Below are 19960 nucleotides of genomic sequence, written 5' to 3'. Positions count from 1 at the left end.
TGTACAGCACGGAACAGCCCGTTCAGTCTAACTCCACCATGCTGACCAGATATCCATTTGCCAGCACTTGGCCCATATCCCTTCCTATTCATGTACCCATCCAGATGCCTTTTAAATGCTGTAATGGTAGCAGCCTCCACCACTTCCTCCGGCAGTTCATTCCATACATGCAGCATCCTTTGCATGAAAAAGTTGCCCTTTAGGTCCCTTTTAAATCTTTCCCCTCTCCCTCTAAACCTATGCTCTCTAGCTCTGGACCCCTCTACCCCAGAGGAAAGAGTTATTTAACCCATCCATGCCCCTCTTGATTTTATAAACCTCTATAAGGTCTCCCCTCCCTCCAATGCTCCAGGGAAAACAGCCCCAGCCTATTCAGCCTCGTCCTATAGCTCAAACCCTCCAACCCTGGCAACATCCTTGTAAATCTTTCCTGAACCCTTTCAAGTTACACAACATCCTTCCTATGGGAAGGAGACCAGAATTGCACGCAATATTCCAAAAGTACCCTTAAATATGTCCTGTAAAACTGCAACATGACCTCCCAACTCCTATACTTAATGCTCTGACCAATAAAGTAAAGCATACCAAACGTCTTCTTCACTATCCTGTCGACCTGAGACACCTGTTGTACTCTAACCTTTGTTGTCCACTACACCTCCAATTTTGGTGTCATCTACAAACTAACTAATTATACCTCCTATGTTCAAATCCAATTCATTTATATAAATGACAAAAAGCAGTGGACACAGCTCTGATCCTTGTGGCACACCACTGGTCACAGGCCTCCAGTCTGAAAGGCAACCTTCCACCACCACCTTCTGTCTTCTACCTTTGAGCCAGTTCTGTATCCACATGGCTAGTTTTCCCTGTATATCCATGAGATCTAACCTTGCCAACCAGTCTACCATGAGGAACTTTGTTGAACACCTTACTGAAGTCCATATAGATCACATCCACTGCTCTGCTCTGATCAATCTCTTTGTTACTTCATCAAAAACTTAATTAAGTTAGTGAGACATGATTTCCCACGCACAAAGCCATGTTGACTATCTCTAATCACTCCTAGCCTATTCAAATACATGTAAATCCTGTGCCTCAGGGTTTCCTCAACAACTTTCCCACCATTGATGTCAGGCTCACTGGTTTATATTTCCCTGGCTTTTCCTTACCACCATTTTTAAACAGTGGCACCACATTAGCCAACCTCCAGTCTTTTGGCACCTCACCTATGACTATTGATAATGCAAATATCTGAGCAAGGGGCGCAGCAATCACTTCCCTAGCTTCCCACAGAGTTCGATGGTACACCTGATCAGGTCCTGGGGACTTATCCACTTTTATATAACTTATGTTACCTTTGTCTTGCCGTACCATTTAGTGCAGATACAAAGGAAGGAAGCTTATCATGGTCGTCAGCAGGTATGTCAAGTCAATGGAGAAAGCCTTCACTCAGGGGGGGTCCCGGCACTGTAAATCAAGGGCAGCCTCTGATACAAACCCAGGTGTTAGAAATAGTCACTCAGCTACTTGGGACAGTCAGAGTCAGGATGCCCTCCACATTAGAGGTGATGGGTTGAATATCAGTCAGCCCATCATGCCTTGACTCTTTCTGCCCTATTGTGTGCTGTTTACCCCCTCAAATGAGAGAGGCAGGTATTATAGATTACTGGAAGTGGGTGGCACAGCTGTTACTATTGGTGCAGGTGGGGAGTGTCCTGAGTGAGTGAGTGGACAGTCCAGGGGTCATGCGCAGGGCTGGTGGTTTGGGGGTTAGGTGATTGACAGCAAGTCAGGGAAGATTATTCAGGCATCAGTGAGAGTGGCAGAACATCAGCCTTGGTGGGTACAGTAGCAGCGATAGAGTGAGTGCAAGTATTGGGGAGAAGATGGTGACATTTACACTGGCAGAGTGAAGTAGGTCATTGACCTTCTTTCTATAGTGATGCACATTTCTCCAGAGGCTGAGACTGCACTGACATGTCGGGGAGTGGGGTATGGTCTGGTGTTGTGGCCTCTCCTGTTGGTCGTGGGAGAGGAGGAAGTCTCATGTCAGCACCACCCTATCCAGCAAGACCTCCAGGACCCTGCCTCCAAAGCGGGGAGCTGATTACACCCTGTCTGCCATATCCAGGACAAATATCAGGAACAGTGCAGGGCAGATCCAGATTGACAGTGCTTGTCCATCTGTTCAACAGGTTTTTAAAGATGGCGCAGGTGCAAGGGATGCTGCTGAATTCTGAATATCCGGAGTGGCAAATTGTTCTGAGAATGGTGCATCATAAGATGGGGGTAGAAATTGGACATGAGGAATTCCATGGAGTGGAGGGTCTATTTACCGCATTCATGCCCCTCATAATTTTATAAACCTCTGTAAGATCACTCCTCAACTTCTGATGCTCCATGCTCTATTTTCAGTTCCCATTTGCTGTTCTGAAACTCACATCATATCTAATTCTTTACCTCTCTCAAACTACTATTTTCTCCTCCAAAGGATAGATGGTGAGACAATAAACGCTTCTTGAAATAAATTCCTCTCTAATTCTAGACAATCCTTTCCTGTTGTGCTTCCCTTGAAGTGACTTTGTTTTGTCTAAAGTTTGTATCCCCTTACCCAGAGAAAAATCTGAGTTAAGCTGAGTAAACGTTTCTGTGAACACCAACCATTACCTATCCTTGGTTGTACATTCCTCACATTTATTTTCAAAAATATGCTTTATTCATAAAATATCTTTATATACGTACATAGTCACTGAAGCAGTTCAGTTCTGTACAAAAGCATATTAAGAAAACAAACAACATTAGACTTTGACTCTATTCAAAGGCATTTCTTACTTGTACAAGACTATATTTACATACGTTTGAGGCACTGAGAGGGTGCAATAATTGAATGGATCTCTATTTACTTCCAGCAAAAAGAGCGTAGACAGTGATCTTTCCCCACTGCACCTTAGTGGCAGTTGTGCCAAGCTTTAGTACGTCCCTCAGCACATTGTCCTGGACCTTGAAATGCGCCAGTCTACAGCACTTAGTCATGATCAAATCCTAGCTCTGGGAGTCCAACAAGTTTCAAGCAGATCAAAGAGCATCTTTCACTGAGTTGATGGTCCTCCAGGCGGTCGACATTCCTCACATTCCTCTTAGTGTGGAGTAATAACATTCCTGAGCCTCTGTTGAATATCCACCAACTTGATGAGTTCACCCAAGATTCCTCCCTTTACTGTTGTGGGCAACTAGAATCATTTTTTACTAATACTGTCACTCAAATAATAGAGTGCATTTACAATAAAAGCACTAAAGTTTAATTTGTGAATATCCCAAGGCCAAATTTCAGGTCAGTCTGTGGGAAGTAACAAAAGCTCATTAAACTGTAATTAAATTGACTTCATGCAGAATTGCTACATTAAGATTCCTGGTTTTTCTGCATTCCTAAATCTCAGAATCTTGGGCAATATCTGCAAAATGGGATTAATCTGAACTTGCATTAAGTGCTTATCAATTCAGTTAACTGAACTAACAAGAATGGTGAAGATAGTTGAATAGATCACGTTTTACGCTGTGTTTTCACAATAGAGAGACCAGAGGAGCAAATTATTTTCAACGAAACAGTATCCATGCCATGTGTAGGTGAGTGTCGCATGAGAATAAAATTATCTTCTCAGTTGCAGTATATTTTACTGGTATCAATTTGGTTCTCGCCAATTCCAGTTTACTTTATCTCTAGATTCAAAACATGGATTAGAAATTCCTCCATAAGCCTTTCCATCTCTTTATGCTGCTTTTCCTTTATGACATTCCTTAAAAAATACCTCTTCGATCAAACATTTGGTCATGGGACCTTATATCTCTTATGTGGCTTGATGTCATTTTATGAAACCCTCTGCTAAATACATTCTAATGATCAGAGTTACAGCTAACAGCTGTAGCTCAGTGCTAGTTCTCTCTCACCTCTGTATTCGAAAATTGTAGATTTCAGATTTTGTTCTCAGACTTGAATCACACAATCCAGACTAACATTCCAATGCTGCACTGAAGATGTGCTTCAGTGGTGATCAGATTTGTGGTCTGAGCAATTTTTATTCCTCAGGTAATAACACAAAGCCAGGTTATCTGGTACTGTTACTTTGCTGCGTGTGGGTTCTGCCTTCCATGTTTCCTACATTGGCACAGTAATTAAATCACACTTCAAAAATATTTAATGTAAAGTACTGTGGTAAATCCTTAGGTTGTGAAAGGCACAAGGGTTGTGAAAGGGTTCTTTTAGTGCTGAGATATTCGTAACTTAGGTCCCTGTTGACGTGTACAAATTATGAACAGCTGGAAGGAGCATTGACTGCATATAGTACCATGGAAAACAGCACTATTTAAATCCTGCTCCCTCCCAACAGAGCGCATGAGGAGATTCATTAAACCATGCTGCAATAGTAAATGTGTAAATTCACTTGAAAAATGTCCCAATGTTATTACTTAATACACACAATACATGAGCACCTCTTGCAGCTTTCAGAGCAAACAGATTTTAATTCATCATTTTGTGCTTGAGTTGAAACTTGGCTCCTGAGGTCCTATGCCATTTTCAACAGCACATTCTTAGTCTGTGACTTGTATAACCTGGAAAATGTTTCCCAAAGTGACGGTCAGGATCCCAAACAGGGTCGCAAGCTGAACAGTTGAGGTTGTGAGCTGTAAGCCAACAATGACAGACTCCTCTCCCCCTATTCTAATAGGTCTTCTCTCCTCATTACCTAGCAGCCCCTCCCACCACACTTTCTGTTTTCACCAAGAAGTCGTGACAATTTTCTAAACTCAAAATGGGGTCACATTGGGAAGAAATTTGGGAAGCACTGACCTAGAAGGATAAGGGCAGCAAACGTGTGGGAACAACCTTCACATTTCCCTCTAGGTAACACATCATCCTGACTTTGAAATTATGTTGCCGTTCCCTCACTATCTCTCTGTCAACATTTCAGTAAAATTCCCCTCTTACCAGCACTGTTTGTGTAACTACACTGCAGTGGTTCAAGAAGGTAGCCCATCACCATAGTTAAGGGAAATTAAAGATGGGGACCAAATGCTGGTCTTGCCTACGATGCTCACATCCCATGAATAAATAAAGCAATACACAGTTCCTCAACAATGCAAACAATAAAATCCCAAGTTTGTAGTTTGGTAATTTGATAGATCAATTCTTAATTCAAACTGGGGAGCGGCTGAGGTAGAGACTATGAATAATAATAGGGTTTAAGCATAAAGCCTCAGCAGGTCAAACACATTTTAGCAAAGGAGATGTATCCTAAACCTGGAAAATCCACTAGACACAATTGGACCAATACAGTTTACAGTTCCATCAGATGCCATTGGCCCAGCATGTAATTGACAAGGTGTGACAAATCTATTACACATGTACCTGGCACAGTTTCAGAACTACATTAGACTGCATTGGTACACTGAGTTGAACTTATTACATCTGGTGTAATCAAAGCAGTAAATCAATCTAATTTCAACACAAATTGTACAGTGTTACATGGAACAGCAAAATCTAATAAAGAATAATTAATTATGCTTTATTGACACTAAGAGTCAAATCCCAGAAGAGTTCAGCAAGGAAGTCAAATAAGGTGTTTAAGGATTGAAGATACAGAGAATATTGGAGAAATTCAGCAAATCTGGCAGTATCTGTGGAGAGAGGAAAAAAAAGTTAATGTTTCGAGTCCAGAGTTACTTGCAGGTGGGACTAGATTGGGTTGGGATATCTGGTTGGATGGATGGGTTGGACCGAAGGGTCTGTTTCCATGCTGTACATCTCTATAACTCTATGACTTTAAGTCACGCTGGACTCAAAACATTAATTCTGCTTCTCTCTCCACAGATGCTGCCAGATCTGTTGAATTTCTCCAGCATTCTCTGTGTTTGGTTCAGATTCCAGCATCTGCAGTACTTTGCTTCAATTTGAATTCAAGGGTTGGTCTGGTTCCTTGGTACATATTTAGCAAGATACTGAAAACTAACTCACTTATATTGTTGTTAGCAGTTGTTACTGTCACCGTCACTGTTGTTTTTACTGTTACTATTTTTATTTGCAGTTGCAACTGTTATTGTAACTAATATTGTTACAGTCTAAAAAAAATTCTCTTGATGTGGGGATTGCTGACAAGGTCACAACTTATTACCCGTCAGAAATTGTTGTGGCAAGTTGACGGTGAAACTTGTTCATGAAATGCTGAGCAGTTTAACACAACTGAGCTGCTAGCCCTAAACTACGTCAGTCAAGAATCAACCATGCTAATATGGATCTGGAGGAGACACATATAGGGTGTACTGGGTAAATGCAATAGATTTCTTCCTAAAAGTATATCACTGAACCGGTTAAGTTTTTACAACAGTCTGACAGTTCCATCATTACGTTTGCTGATACCAGTACTTTTCCACAGATTTTTAAACCTGAATTAAATTTCTTGAACCGCCTTAATGGGTTATGAACTTATGCCCTGGATTACCAAGTTCAACAACAGAAACACTAGTTTACTGTACTCCAGAGGACAATACAACTATCCATTACACAGTATGATTAGTACAGTGTGGAAATCTAATACATAATGTGACTGGTACAGTGTGATAATCGCAACGCATAAATAACCAGGCAGTGTGACAATTCCATTATATGTGATATATAGAAATCTCTAGCACAAATAGCAATCGTGCTGGGTGATTGAATATAAGGCTGAGATAGACATATTTTGACCTCCAAGAGATCCTAGGATGAAGGAGCTCAAGCAGGGCAGTAAATTTAAAGTCACAAAGAGATCAGCTATGATTTTAATAAATTAAGGATTGAAATCGAATGGCCTATCCCTCTCCTTTTTTCTTTATTCATTCATGAGATGTGGGATCACTGGTTGGGCCAGCATTTCTTGCCATTGAGGTGTTGGTGAGTTGCCTTCTTGAACCACAGCAATGTATTTGGTGTGTGATGTGTTTTTGTTATATTTGACAGAATGCAAAAAACTTGTAACTGAAGGTAAGAATTATATATTTTTAATAGACAACTTTGTACATAGTTTTCATTTGTAATTGGAAATTTGAGATAGAACACATCAACACCAATACTTGTTTATTACTTCAAATCATGGTAAAACAAGGTAATACATTAGAACACACTAAAAGACTGACAGTATTGAGGGAGTCCCTGCCTGGGCTAATGATTAATCTGTTAACTAGAGGTTGCTATCTCAGGGCTGATTACCAAGGCCAAAAATTAACAAAGGTTAATATAAGATCATATTTGATTAACAAAATGCAAATTTCTCACAACTGGGTGAGAGAGGTGATTACTCAGAATAAACTGTTATAGATTACTGAAGATCAATTATTGGAGACAAGTCACTGGAGTTGCTCACTAAAGTAGATCATAGAGACACTGGTCATTAAAGATCAGTGACTTGGGACAGGTTACAGGAGTTAGTTACTGGTTATTCTCAGGATGCCAGTGATGGTTTAGGTGACTTGCACTCAGAGTATGGGGATGTAGTTATCAATGCGAGTCCGATGTCTCTGGGCTATACATTCCGCAATCCATACAATATTCCGACATTCCTGCTCCTTCAGTTTCATATAGGCATGGAATACCCCAAAGTGAAATTGGTTATTAAATGCCATTACATTGAGCTTCACCTGGGAAGGAAAACAGAGAAAGTTACAATTGGATTGAGGATCTCTCATACAGGATGTGAGAACACCTGAATTGAGATGAGTGAGATACTTATTTTGAGGACTAGTTTCTTTGATTAAAAGCCACATATCCATTTCCTGATATAGTAGAACCAAGTCCTGCCAATGTCTTCAGATATTGGTAAGTGACTTCCCTTCTGTCTGATGTGGATGGGAAGCATTTCAACATCATGTTACTGATGTGGAGGTGTCCATTCCAGCTGTTTCCCTCTAGGCTGCAATTCAGATTATTTCCAAAGAGTTTCTCACAGAAAGCACCAAACCAAAACATAGGCCATCATTGAACGCCACACCTCTTTAGGCAAGCAGCAGCACACAACTTCCACCCTTTGCTCTAGAACATGTCTTGGTGGTCAGTCTAAGTCTGAGCCAGCCCTTGGCCAATGTATTTACGGTAACTAATCGAGGAAATACAGCATGAACCCAAACATATTTTGAAAGGCAGTTGGAAGAAGGGGGCAGAAGTAATGATTGGAGGATTTCAAGGTGAATAAGAGACAGGTGAGTGATAGTAGGGAATGGGTGATGAAACAGGATCAGTGGTCTGAGGAGCCCAGTCGGGATTATTACCTCATATTCAAAGAACTTGTCCTCCAATGTCTTCTCATTGGAATTCTTCTCTGCACCTTCAAACAAGAGTTTATATTCCTGACAGAAGAGAGTAAGAGGCAAGTCAGAAATAAACATTATCCCAGGCTAGGATCCCATGGACTGAAACTTTACACCCCTCCCCCATCAGAAGCTGTATTCTGACATTTTGAATGCTGACTCTGATGAGGCTGTGCCAGAGTCAAGGACTTCCCACTAAAAGGTGACTCGGTGACAGGATACCAGCCTCTGTGGAGGGGGCACCTTGCCTGTCACTTACCACCTCTGCTGGTATTTAATCAGATGCAGACAAACTATCTGTTCTTAAGTCAATTGAGGGCCTGAAATAGCCAATTAATGGTACCTGAAGGACCTCGTCTTTGGTGGAATTTTACCAGCAGTTGACAGCGCCCACATTATGTAGCAAGGCTGCCAGGTAAATTCTGGGAGTCCTGTTTTGTTTGGCCACCCTGTATCCAATGGAAGATCTCCCCCCACCCGACCCTAACAAAACAGGTAGTACTGACCCTCCTCCCACCTCCTTATCCATGTCCTCACCTGCCTAACTAGCCCTGATAAGACTGCCCCACCTACCCAATATAAAATCTAGCCCATGTGCTCTAAATCCCTCTCTAAATCCCTGTGGTAGAGACAGACCTAAAGAGTCCTTAGAGTGACATGGGCAGTTCAACATTCCTGCTCCTCGTGGTTCACAAAGAGTTCACAGAGAGGTAAAGTTTGAAACTTGCCAGAGCCGCTTGAGAACAGGCCTTCCTCTCGTGTTACCTTGCAGCTGCCAAGTGTCAGTGTAGGTGCCCCAGACTGCTATTAGCAGGAGTTTTCCCAGAGCAGGGATCTTCATTGGGAATATTAGATTGCCTGGCTAGAAGCCAGGAAGGAAGCAGAATCTGATTTTAATTTTAATCCCTTGTTTGAAGCTCTAAAAGAAAGTAGGAGTGTACTTAAGAGGGAAATCAGGAGGGCAAAACGGGGACATGAGATAGCTTTGGCAAATAGAATTAATGAGAATCCAAAGGGTTTTTACAAATATATTAAGGACAAAAGGGTAACTAGGGAGAGAATAATGCCCCTCAAAGATCAGCAAGGCGGCCTTTGTGTGGAGCCACAGAAAATGGGGGAGATACGAAATGAATATTTTGCATCAGTATTTACTGTAGATAAGGGTATGGAAGATATAGACTGTAGGGAAATAGATGGTGACATCTTGCAAAATGTTCAGATCAAAGAGAAGGAAGTGCTGAATGTCTTGAAACGGTTAAAGGTGGATAAAACCCCAGGACCAGATCAGGTCTACCTGAGAACTCTGTGGGAAGCTAGAGAAGTGATTGCTGGGCCTCTTGCTGAGATATTTGTATCATCGATAGTCACAGGTGAGGTGCCGGAAGACTGGAGGTTGGCAAACGTGGTGCCACTGTTTAAGAAGGGTGGTAAAGACAAGCCAGGGAGCTATAGACCAGTGAGCCTGACCTCAGTGGTGGGCAAGTTGTTGGAGGGAATCCTGTGGGACAGGATGTACATGTATTTGGAAAGGCAAGGACTGTTTCATGATAGTCAACATGGCTTTGTGCGTGGGAAATCATGTCTCACAAACTTGATTGAGTTTTTTGAAGAAGTAACAAAGAAAATTGATGAGGGCAGAGCAGTACATTTGATCTATGTGGACTTCAGTAAGGCATTCGACAAGGTTCCCCATGGGAGACTGATTAGCAAGGTTAGATCTCATGGAATACAGGGAGAACTAGCCATTGGTCAGAGTATTGAGTACAGGGGTTGGGAGGTTGTGTTGTGGCTGTACAGGACATTGGTTAGGCCACTGTTGGAATATTGCATGCAATTCTGGTTTCCTTCCTATCGGAAAGATGTTGTGAAACTTGAAAGGGTTCAGAAAAGATTTACAAGGATGTCACCAGTGTTGGAGGATCTGAGCTACAGGGAGAGGCTGAACAGGCTGGGGCTGTTTTCCCTGGAGCATTGGAGGCTGAGGGGTGACCTTATAGAGGTTTACAAAATTATGAGGGGCATGGATAGGGTAAATAGGCAAAGTCTTTTCCCTGGATTCGGGGATTCCAGAACTTAAGGGCATAGGTTTAGGGTGAGAGGGGAAAGATATGAAAGAGACCTAAGGGGCAACCTTTTTCACACAGAGGGTGGTACGTGTATGGAATGAGCTGCTAGAGGATGTGGTGGAGGCTGGTACAATTGCAACATTTAAGAGGCATTTGGATGGGTATATGAATAGGAAGGGTTTGGAGGGATATGGGCCAGGTGCTGGCAGGTGGGACTAGATTGGGTTGGGATATCTGGTTGGCATGGACGGGTTGGACCGAAGGGTCTGTTTCCATGCTGTACATCTCTATGACTCTTATGTCTCTATGCTTGTCAAAAGAAATTAAAATAGGGAGCCATTGAGACACCGCTGAGCTCTCCAGCTGTAGTCCCCCACTCTCAGTTGCCCACACTGTGGGCTCCATAAGAGATTCCTTGACCTTTTGTGGTCCAGGACATAATTGGGGAATGTTTAAGTGTGGGGGAATGGGAAGCACATATTGGGAAAAGGATCCTTCAAATATGCCTGGGTCTTGGTTTAGCTGAAGACTGAATATGAACATGGTATTACCATTGACATTGCTGTCTGGGAGTTTAAAACATCCAAGTACTCAGGACACAGGAACATCAACAAGAATATAATTGCTGGACCGTCACAGTTTGACTGTGCTGTGTTGATTGCTGCTGCTGGTGTGGGCGAGTTTGAAGTTGGTATATCAAATGGATAAACTAGAGAGCATGCTCTGTTTGCCTACACTCTGGGTGTCAAGCAACCTATTGTTGGTATCAACAAGATGGACTCCAATGAACCACCATACAGCAAGGACAGACATAAGGAAATTGTAAAAGAAACCAGCATGTACATTAAAAAGATCAGCTACAATCCTGATGGTGTTCCTTTTGTCCCTGTTTTTGGTTGGCATGGTTAAAATATGTTGGAAGCCAGTGCAAAATTGCCCAAGGGTTAGAAAATGGAAAAGAATTAGGAACGGGACATTGACTGAACATTGACTCCAGTAACAATGAGAACTTGGAGAACGCACCGCATGATATTCAGCGACTGCACGCACATGCTCAAAATCCTCCGCTTTGGATAAAAGGGTCAAGCCATCTGGGTGCAGTCTGCCGCAGCGTGGATAAAGTGTAGCTCGATCCTCTCTGCTCAGCTCAGTGCCAAATGAGTTCAGGGTGATGATAAATGCACGTCGATCAGCTTCAAACTAGATAGGACAATACTGAGGTGTGAGTGAGAGCCCTGAGTGAGACAGTGCTCATACAGATAGCCTAGAATCAGATAGATTGAATTACATTTACAGTAATATGTAATTCAGTCCATCCAGTCTATATGCACTTTCATATAACTCTTTTCCCATCATACTTTAAATCCCATTAATATATCCACTTAATCTTTTCTCCCTGAGGCATTTATAAAAGGTGGACTTAAGGGGAATTTAGAAAAGTTCATCAGGGATTATAGTCATAGTCATAGAGATGTACAGCACGGAAACAGACCCTTCGGTTCAACTCGTCCATCTGGTCGGCATGAATGAGTTGGACCGAAGGGTCTGTTTCCGTGCTGTACGTCTCTATGACTATGACTATAATCCCTGATGAACTTTTCTAAATTCCCCTTAAGTGCACCTTTTCTAACTGCCCCAGCCATTCTTTTGGTAGTGAATTCCACATTCTCACTAGTCTCTACGTAGAGAGGTTTCTCTTGAGCTCTCTATTGATTTTTATTTAGCAACTATCTTATATTCATGGCAGTCCCTCATAAGCGGAAACTGCTTCTTTACAGCTCCCACATTATATCTTCTCATGATTTTTAAGACTTCTGAAAGGTCACCTTTTCAATATTCTTTCTCTTTGAGAAAAGTGTCCCTACCCTGACAAGTATATCTGCTCAGTCTGGCCTAATCCTTGTGAATCATATTTTTGCACCTTCTACAACCTACATCGTTTTTATGATATGAAAACCAGAACTGTGCAGTCAAACCAAGATTCGATGCAAGTTTAGCATAAACTGTCTGTTTTTTCAGCTCTCTCTCTCTAAAATTTAACCATAGTACCTTTTTAAAAATTCATTAACCTCTCATGGCTCTGTTCTCTACTCTATTGTTTTCACAAGGAGTCTGTGGCCTCCTTTATAGCCCCACCGAAATGCAACACCTTATATTTATCTGGTTCAGAACTCATTTGCCAGGGTTTGCAAGTTTAATAATTCCTATATTTTGGTACATTGTGTTCTCATTGTGTGTTCTGCAATTTTGAAATTATAGATTATTTATTTAAATGGTTAAAACAGTGGTACCAACAATGATTTCTGTGAGAGCACCACTTCTCTTTTTGCGTTACCCACTTTCTTGACTTCTCTTGTAACTTTTTAATATTCCTATTTATCATCCTATCCTTTGTGGTCCCATATGTGTATGTTTTTTTTTCAGTTCTACCCATTTCACTCAGAATTTTTCATTATTGGCTAGTATCTTCATGTTTCTAACAGGAATATATGTTCTGCTGAACTCTATTGATCATCTGTTTAACTATTTTCCACTGGTACTATCATCTTTTCTCTGTCATTTTTATCTTGTTTCATCTCCACATTTTGATACTGAAGCACTTAAAATTCGACTTTTTCCAGTGTACTGCTTTGGGTTTTTTTTCTTGCTCATTCACTTGCTGTGCACAGATCCCAGATTCAAGTAGCACTTATGACGGAAACCTGTGTATTAGGAACATAGGTTCAGGAGTGGGTCATTCAGCACCTCAATGAGATTATGGTTAATCTGTGGCTGAAGTCCATTTACCTGCCTTTATCCCATATCCCTTAATACCTTTGCTTAACAAATCATTATCTACCTTGGATTTAAAGTTAACAATTGATCAGCAAGTTTTGCCATCTTTTGAAGAAAGTTCCAAACATCAACCCTCCGTCATGTGTAGAATTGCTTCCTAAATCTTTCTTGAACAATGTGGCCCTAATTTTTTGACTATGTTCACTAGTTCTAGAATTCCCAACCAGTGGAAATAGTTTGTCTACCCTGTCTTTTCCTATTAATATCTTGAAGATTTTGATCATTTCATCCCTTAACCTTTTAAATTGTATTCAAGTCATAGAAGTAGAAACCCCTATAATTGGTTTATAGGTCTCGTCCAACCTGCCAGTCCTCAAACTCCCTATTACTGGGATTAAACTTGAGCCTTTGCTAATGGATCAACAACTTTAACCTTTAATGAATCTCTGGATTGTTCCAGATTAGTGACAGATTACCGGAGTTACACAGCAGCTGCAGTTGGGGGAGTTTGCTAACATGCTTACCTGCAGGATGGGGCACATCACTTCTTCAGTCTGTCCCCCCTGGTCTTTACAGAAGCCATAAAATGATTCAAGATAAGCCTAAAATAGGAAAGTGATGACACTGAGGCTTGTGAGCAGGAAATAATTTATCAATAATTCCATTCAGATTGATTTACAGAAATAAAAAATAACCTAATGGGATTTCATTGGGGTTTCTAGATGGAGTCAGATATACCTAGAGTGAATCACAAGCTGGAATCTAATCAGGTTTGTGTTGTTTATAACTCAATAACTGAATAACAGATATCCAGGAGTGAATTGGAATCTAATCAAGGGACTCAGGAGGTTTATTTATAAAATAACAGTTAGTGTCAGGATAAGGGTTTGGCTTATTAACACAGGGATAAAGGGAAACATCTTTACTCACATAATTGGGGACCTTCGAAATTCTCTACCCTTGAAGGCTGTGGCTGCATTGTCAGTACATAGAATGGATAGACCTTCGGGCACCAGAACAATCAGGTGGGGATTTGGGGAAAGTGAGAGAAAGTAGATGTAGGAGAACAGCCGTCACCTTTTGAAAGATAAAATGTGCCTGACAGTCAACATAGCCTACTTTTGACCTTAAGTCTAGTGTCCTTAGATACTTGGAAGTGAGTTACTGATCAGAATCTAAAGAGATATATTGCTCTTACCTTGTAGAGTTTATTTCTTAATATCTCAATATTAACTTCATCAAGGTCATTCTCTGAGATGCAATCTTGAAAGAAGGAAGCTGGAACATAGACATTACCAGATGAGAGTTTAAACATGATCACACTGTCTAGCATGCTGCTTCATCGAACAGAGATTTTAATTGTACAGAAGATGTGTGAGAAAGTTAGATCCCTGGAATAGCCCTGAATACAGTGAAGCAGTCAGACCCCTGTACTGACCATTATCCAGTGAGATACTCCAACTCCTGCATTGATCAGTATGCAGTCCTTCAGTTAGGGCCCTGCAATGACCTTCATGTAGTGCGATACTCAAACTCCTACTCCTACTCTGTATGGTGAAACATTCAGAACCTTACACTGATCATTCCACAGTAATGTACTCATATCCCTGCACTGACTGGTATTCAGTGAGACACACAAGCCATTAAATGGACCAGCAGACAGTGAGACACTGACCAATGAGACATTCAAACCACTGCACTGATCAGTACACAATATCCCTGCATCCAGTTATATGTCACTTGCTCCTGGCTAATGATCAGAGATTTCCCTTAGATTGTGCTGAACTCTAATTGCCTTGTTCTGGGGTCAGTGAGTCTGTCTCTTACCTAATGGTGTATCGACCAGGATAGCATTGTACAGTTCAGCAGGGGTCTGAGCAATATGAACAGCCTCCATCTGCTCAAAGCTGCCCAAAGGATGGCACTTGGGAAGAAGCTCAGAGATCGGACGCTGGCGTAATGTGCCGGTAATTAGCAGGATAACATTGTCAATCATATAGCTGTACCTTTAAAACAGAGCATCAAAAGGCACAAGTTACACTGAATTCTGCAGAACTGAAGTAATCAAAAGGTTCAGATCAATAATTCAAAATCCAGAACTGCCAGTTCTGATCAATATACTGTAATTCAGCCACTCTCACTCTGTCTCCTATTTATAATCAATCTGTCAAGGTCATGCTCATTCCTTTCACATTTAATCTTTTTTATTTCAAATATATACTTTATTCATAAAAATATCTCTATCTACATAGACACTAAAGCAGTTTGGTTGTGTACAGTAGCATATGAAGAAACAAACAAATATTGAAGTTTGACTCTATCCAGCAAATAAACCAAAGACATTTCTTGTACATATTTATATTTACATACATTTGAAGCACTGCGAGGGTCCGATAACTGAATGAAACCCCATTTAACTTCAGCAGTAAGACCTTAGACTGTGGCCTTTACTCAGTGTCACTCCCTCACTGTCACACACCCTCAGTGACACTCTCACTGTCACTTGCAGTGTGTCACTCAAAGTGATTGTGTTACTGATGAAATACTGATTTATTAGTCAGGTATGCTTTATTCTGCCTCTTCAAAACATTTATCTGAGAACAAAGCAACACAAAACCCCAGTTACTAACGTGATATAATCCAGGAAGGTGGTGAGGGGCTGTAAAGAATGATTTCGCAGATAGACGAATTCCACCAGCAGCTTTTGTTTCAGTTTATCATCAATGATAGAGACTGTGAGAGGACCAGTTTCATTTGCCAGAAAGCTGCCATAGTCTGTGCTCTGAAGGAGAAGCTTCAGATCTGCAGAAACAGAGCAAGAACAAGGATACATTTGCATAAAACCACCTGATATACACTAAACACCAGAACTATTTAATGAAAGACTTTTGCTGGGACTAAGGAAAGGAGGTAACTAATTCCCAGAAATGACTGATTTGTCCTCTCTAATATTGTTTTTAACCAGCATGGACAGACATTTCCAGCATCACCACTTACATCACCAAAGCAGGTCACATAGTGCAGACTGCAGATTAATCCTCAGCCATGGCTCCATTCCTCTATTACAATTTAGTATATTTACTAGCAGTTTGCTATGCCCTGTCAGATCACAGGCCAAGATGAAAACTCGCTTCCTGACTTAGTGCTCACATTGGAAGCTGCACATAGAAGCAAAAGCAGGAGCAACCTCAGTTACAACCGGGTCCCACCTTTTATACCCTTCCCTCCCTCCCCCCCCCCCCCCCCCACTATTTTCCCTCCCTCCAAATTCCACTCATCCCTTCCATCATTCTCGATCTACTCCCTCCACACCCTGCCCCATTCTTCTTTCCTTATCCTGCCATTTCTTATATTCTGCAATTCCCATAACTTAATCCCACTGCACTACCCCCTCTCCTACAACACCTCCTCTTATGAACAACATGGCAGTAACTTTGGGTGTCAGCTGTGAGTTTTCTATTCATTCAGGGGATGTGGGTTCGCTAGCTGGGTCAGCATTTATAGCCCATCCATGATTGCCCTTCAGAAGGTGGTGAGCTGTCTGCTTGAACCCCAACAGTCCATGTGGCTTAGGCACATCAACAACGACGTTATGGAACAAGTTTCAGAACTCCGACCCAGTGACTTTGAAGGAATGGCACTACATCTCCAAATCAGGACAGTGTGGGGATTGGAGGGGAATTTGCAGTTGGTGGTGTTCCCACATATCTGCTGTCTCTGTGGTGGAGTTCGCATGTTGTAGATGCCATTGTGTCGATAGTAGAGAATGTGAAGGTGTTAGATGGAGTCCCAGTTATATGGGCTGCTTTGTTCTGGATAGTGCTGAGTTTCTTCTGCTTGATTCAGTCAGTAGCACCTTCACCTCTAAATCAGTTCAAATCCCACTCCAGGACCCAAGCACTAAAATCGAGACTGACACTCCAATGCTGTACTGAGGGGCTGCTGCACTAACAGCGGTCCCATCTTTAGGGTAATATAATAATCCAAGGGCCCCATTTTCACTGACAAACAAATACAAAAGACCTGACTGCATTATTTCAACGAGACGAGGGAAGGTATCTCTGGTTCCTGATTTATATTTATTCCCCAAACAACATCACAAAATAAGATTATATGGTCATTATCATGCTGTCGTTTGTAGGAGGTTACTGTGCACACATTGCAATGTAGAAAATGCAATAACCAACAATAAGAAGCATTCATGAAATACTTAACCAGGTATAAAATACTTTGAGATCACCTCTCTTTGCTAAACAAATACAACTTTTTTTCTGGTCTCCCAACAAGGGAACTAAAAAAACAGAAAGAAATCAGCAGGGACTCACCCTCCAGAGTCTGACATTGCACCAGATTGAGGAAATCTGCCTGTTTCAGGATTCCACCTTTAAACCCTCTGACCAGTCCCTCCAAGTAACCGCTGTCCACGTTGAAATAAAACTCTGCAAAGCCCATCTTTAAATAAGAATTTGTAGCTCTCGAAGTGATGAGTTTCTCTCTTTCATTGAACGTTGCTGCTCTCCTCACACTGAAGGTCAGGGCTATGAGTGTTCTTAATGAAAGCAACCACTGGACTGGCTGGTTTTGGGTGATTCTGGCTGTATCTGCTTTGTACAATATCTCCTGATCCTCAAAACTAATAAAATTCTCCTCATGCCTGCCCCGAGCATGCTGTGAGTCCTTTTACCTCCCACACATGTTATAAAACAAACTCTACAGGAACACACAAATATCATGTTGCAAGTTAAACATTGATGGAACTGAATTACTTCTGAATCTATTCCCCAGCTCCAGTATGGCTAGATTCCTGACTTGAGTATAGATGTGTGCAGACAAGGCATTTGCAAGTTCCTCCCAGTCACCATCTGAATCCTCTCAACACACACCTGCACAGAAGGTGAACCAAACCAGTCTCCACTGGTTGACTACTTGACATTTTTCGGCATGACAGGACAAAGTGAGGACTGCAGATGCTGGAGAGTCAGAATCGAAAAGTGTGGCGCTGGAAGAGGCACAGCAAGTCAGGCAGCATCCGAGGAGCAGGAGAATCGACGTTACAGGCATAAGCCATTCATCAGGAATGTAGGGGGAAGGGAAGAGGACTGGGAAATAAATAGGAGGCTGGGGGGGGGGGGGGGGGGGAGGGAAAGGGGGTGAGGTAGCTAGGAAGGTCATACATAGATGCAGGTGATGGTGATAGGACAGAGGGAACCACATGGCATCAACATTGATTTCACCAGTTTCCTCTTCTCCCCTCCCCCAGCTCATCCTATACCCACCCCTCCAACTCGACACCACCCTCTTGAACTGCCCTACCTGTCCATCGTCCTTCCCATCTATCCGCTCCACCCTCTCCTCTGACCTATCACCATCACCCCCCCACCTGGATCAGTGATGAGCACTGCCGCCCCACGGAGCCTGGGACCCAGGTTCAATTCCAGCCTCGGGCAACTGTCTGTGTGGTGTTTGCACATTCTCCCCATGTTACGTGGGTTTCCTCCAGATGCTCTGGTTTCCTCCCACAGTCCAAAAATGTGTAGGTTAGGTGAATTGGCCATGCTAAATTGCCCAAAGTGTTCAGGGATGTGTAGGCTAGGTGCATAAGTCAAGGCAAATGTAGAGTGATAGGGTATAGGAATAGGTCTGGGTGGGATAATCTTTGGAGGGTCAGTGTGGACGTATTGGGCCATATGGCCTGTTTCCACACTGTAGGGATTCTATGATTCTGCATTGAGAATGCAAGTTCTCTGTAAATAAATCCAGCTAGTCCCATTTCCACATATCTCCGCAAGTTTTGTTTCCCCTCAAGTGCCTTGACTGATTAGGGACAGTCAACATGGCTTTGTGCGTGGGAAATCATGTCTCACAAACTTGATTGAGTTTTTTTGAGGAAGTAACAAAGATGATTGATGAGGGCAGAGCGGTAGATGTGATCTATATGGACTTCAGTAAGGCGTTCGACAAGGTTCCCCATGGGAGACTGGTTAGCTTACTAACTGTAATAAAGGGAGAACTCACGGAATAAAGGGAGAACTAGCCATTTGGATACAGAACTGACTCAAAGGTTGAAGGCAGGCTGATGGTGGTAGAGGGTAGTTTTTCAGACTGGAGGCCTGTGACCAGTGGAGTGCCACAAGGATCGGTGCTGGGTCCTCTACTTTTTGTCATTTACATAAATGATTTGGATGTGAGCATGAGAGGTACAGTTAGTAAGTTTGCAGATGACACCAAAATTGGAGGTGTAGTGGACAGGGAAGAGGATTACCTCAGATTACAACAGGATCTTGACCAGATGGGCCAATGGGCTGAGAAGTGGCAGATGGAGTTTAATTCAGATAAATGCGAGGTGCTGCACTTTGGGAAAGCAAATCTTAGCAGGACTTATACACTTAATGGCAAGGTCCTAGGGAGTGTTGCTGAACAAAGAGACCTTGGAGTGCAGGTTCATAGCTCCTTGAAAGTGGAGTCGCAGGTAGATAGGATAGTGAAGAAGGCGTTTGGTATGCTTTCCTTTATTGGTCAGAGTATTGAGTACAGGAGTTGGGAGGTCATGTTGCGGCTGTACAGGACATTGGTTAGGCCACTGTTGGAATATTGCACGCAATTCTGGTCTCCTTCCTATCGGAAAGATATTGTGAAACTTGAAAGGGTTCAGAAAAGATTTGCAAGGATGTTGCCAGGGTTGGAGGATTTGAGCTATAGGGAGAGGCTGAACAGGCTGGGGTTGTTTTCCCTGGAGTGCTGGAGGCTGAGGGGTGACCTTATAGAGGTTTACAGAATTATGAGGG

The 19960-nt window shown here is 42.2% G+C and overlaps 1 protein-coding gene across 3 annotated transcripts; it reads right to left on the bottom strand.

Annotated features, from left to right (window-relative positions):
* Positions 1–7025: 7025 nt before the first annotated feature.
* Positions 7026–18031, bottom strand: LOC122563568 (V-type proton ATPase subunit d 2-like). Of its 3 annotated transcripts, none has more exons than XM_043717464.1 (8): positions 17501–18031; positions 15806–15977; positions 15003–15181; positions 14374–14453; positions 13700–13777; positions 11451–11600; positions 8296–8373; positions 7026–7668 (listed from the first exon to the last, which is right to left on the bottom strand). In XM_043717464.1, the coding sequence occupies exons 1-8, from the start codon at positions 17625–17627 to the stop codon at positions 7507–7509; spliced, it is 1026 nt and encodes a 341-aa protein (XP_043573399.1). In that variant the 5' UTR covers positions 17628–18031; the 3' UTR covers positions 7026–7506. The 3 variants fall into 3 exon arrangements, with proteins under 3 accessions (XP_043573399.1, XP_043573398.1, XP_043573400.1); XM_043717463.1 differs by having other exon boundaries at positions 11424–11600; positions 17501–18030; XM_043717465.1 differs by lacking the exon at positions 11451–11600 and having other exon boundaries at positions 17501–18030.
* Between the last annotated feature and the right edge of the window lie 1929 nt (positions 18032–19960).

The sequence above is a fragment of the Chiloscyllium plagiosum genome, chromosome 27 (assembly GCF_004010195.1).
Source record: "Chiloscyllium plagiosum isolate BGI_BamShark_2017 chromosome 27, ASM401019v2, whole genome shotgun sequence".
Taxonomy (NCBI): Eukaryota; Metazoa; Chordata; class Chondrichthyes; order Orectolobiformes; family Hemiscylliidae; genus Chiloscyllium; species Chiloscyllium plagiosum.
This window is presented reverse-complemented; position numbering and strand designations above follow the sequence as displayed.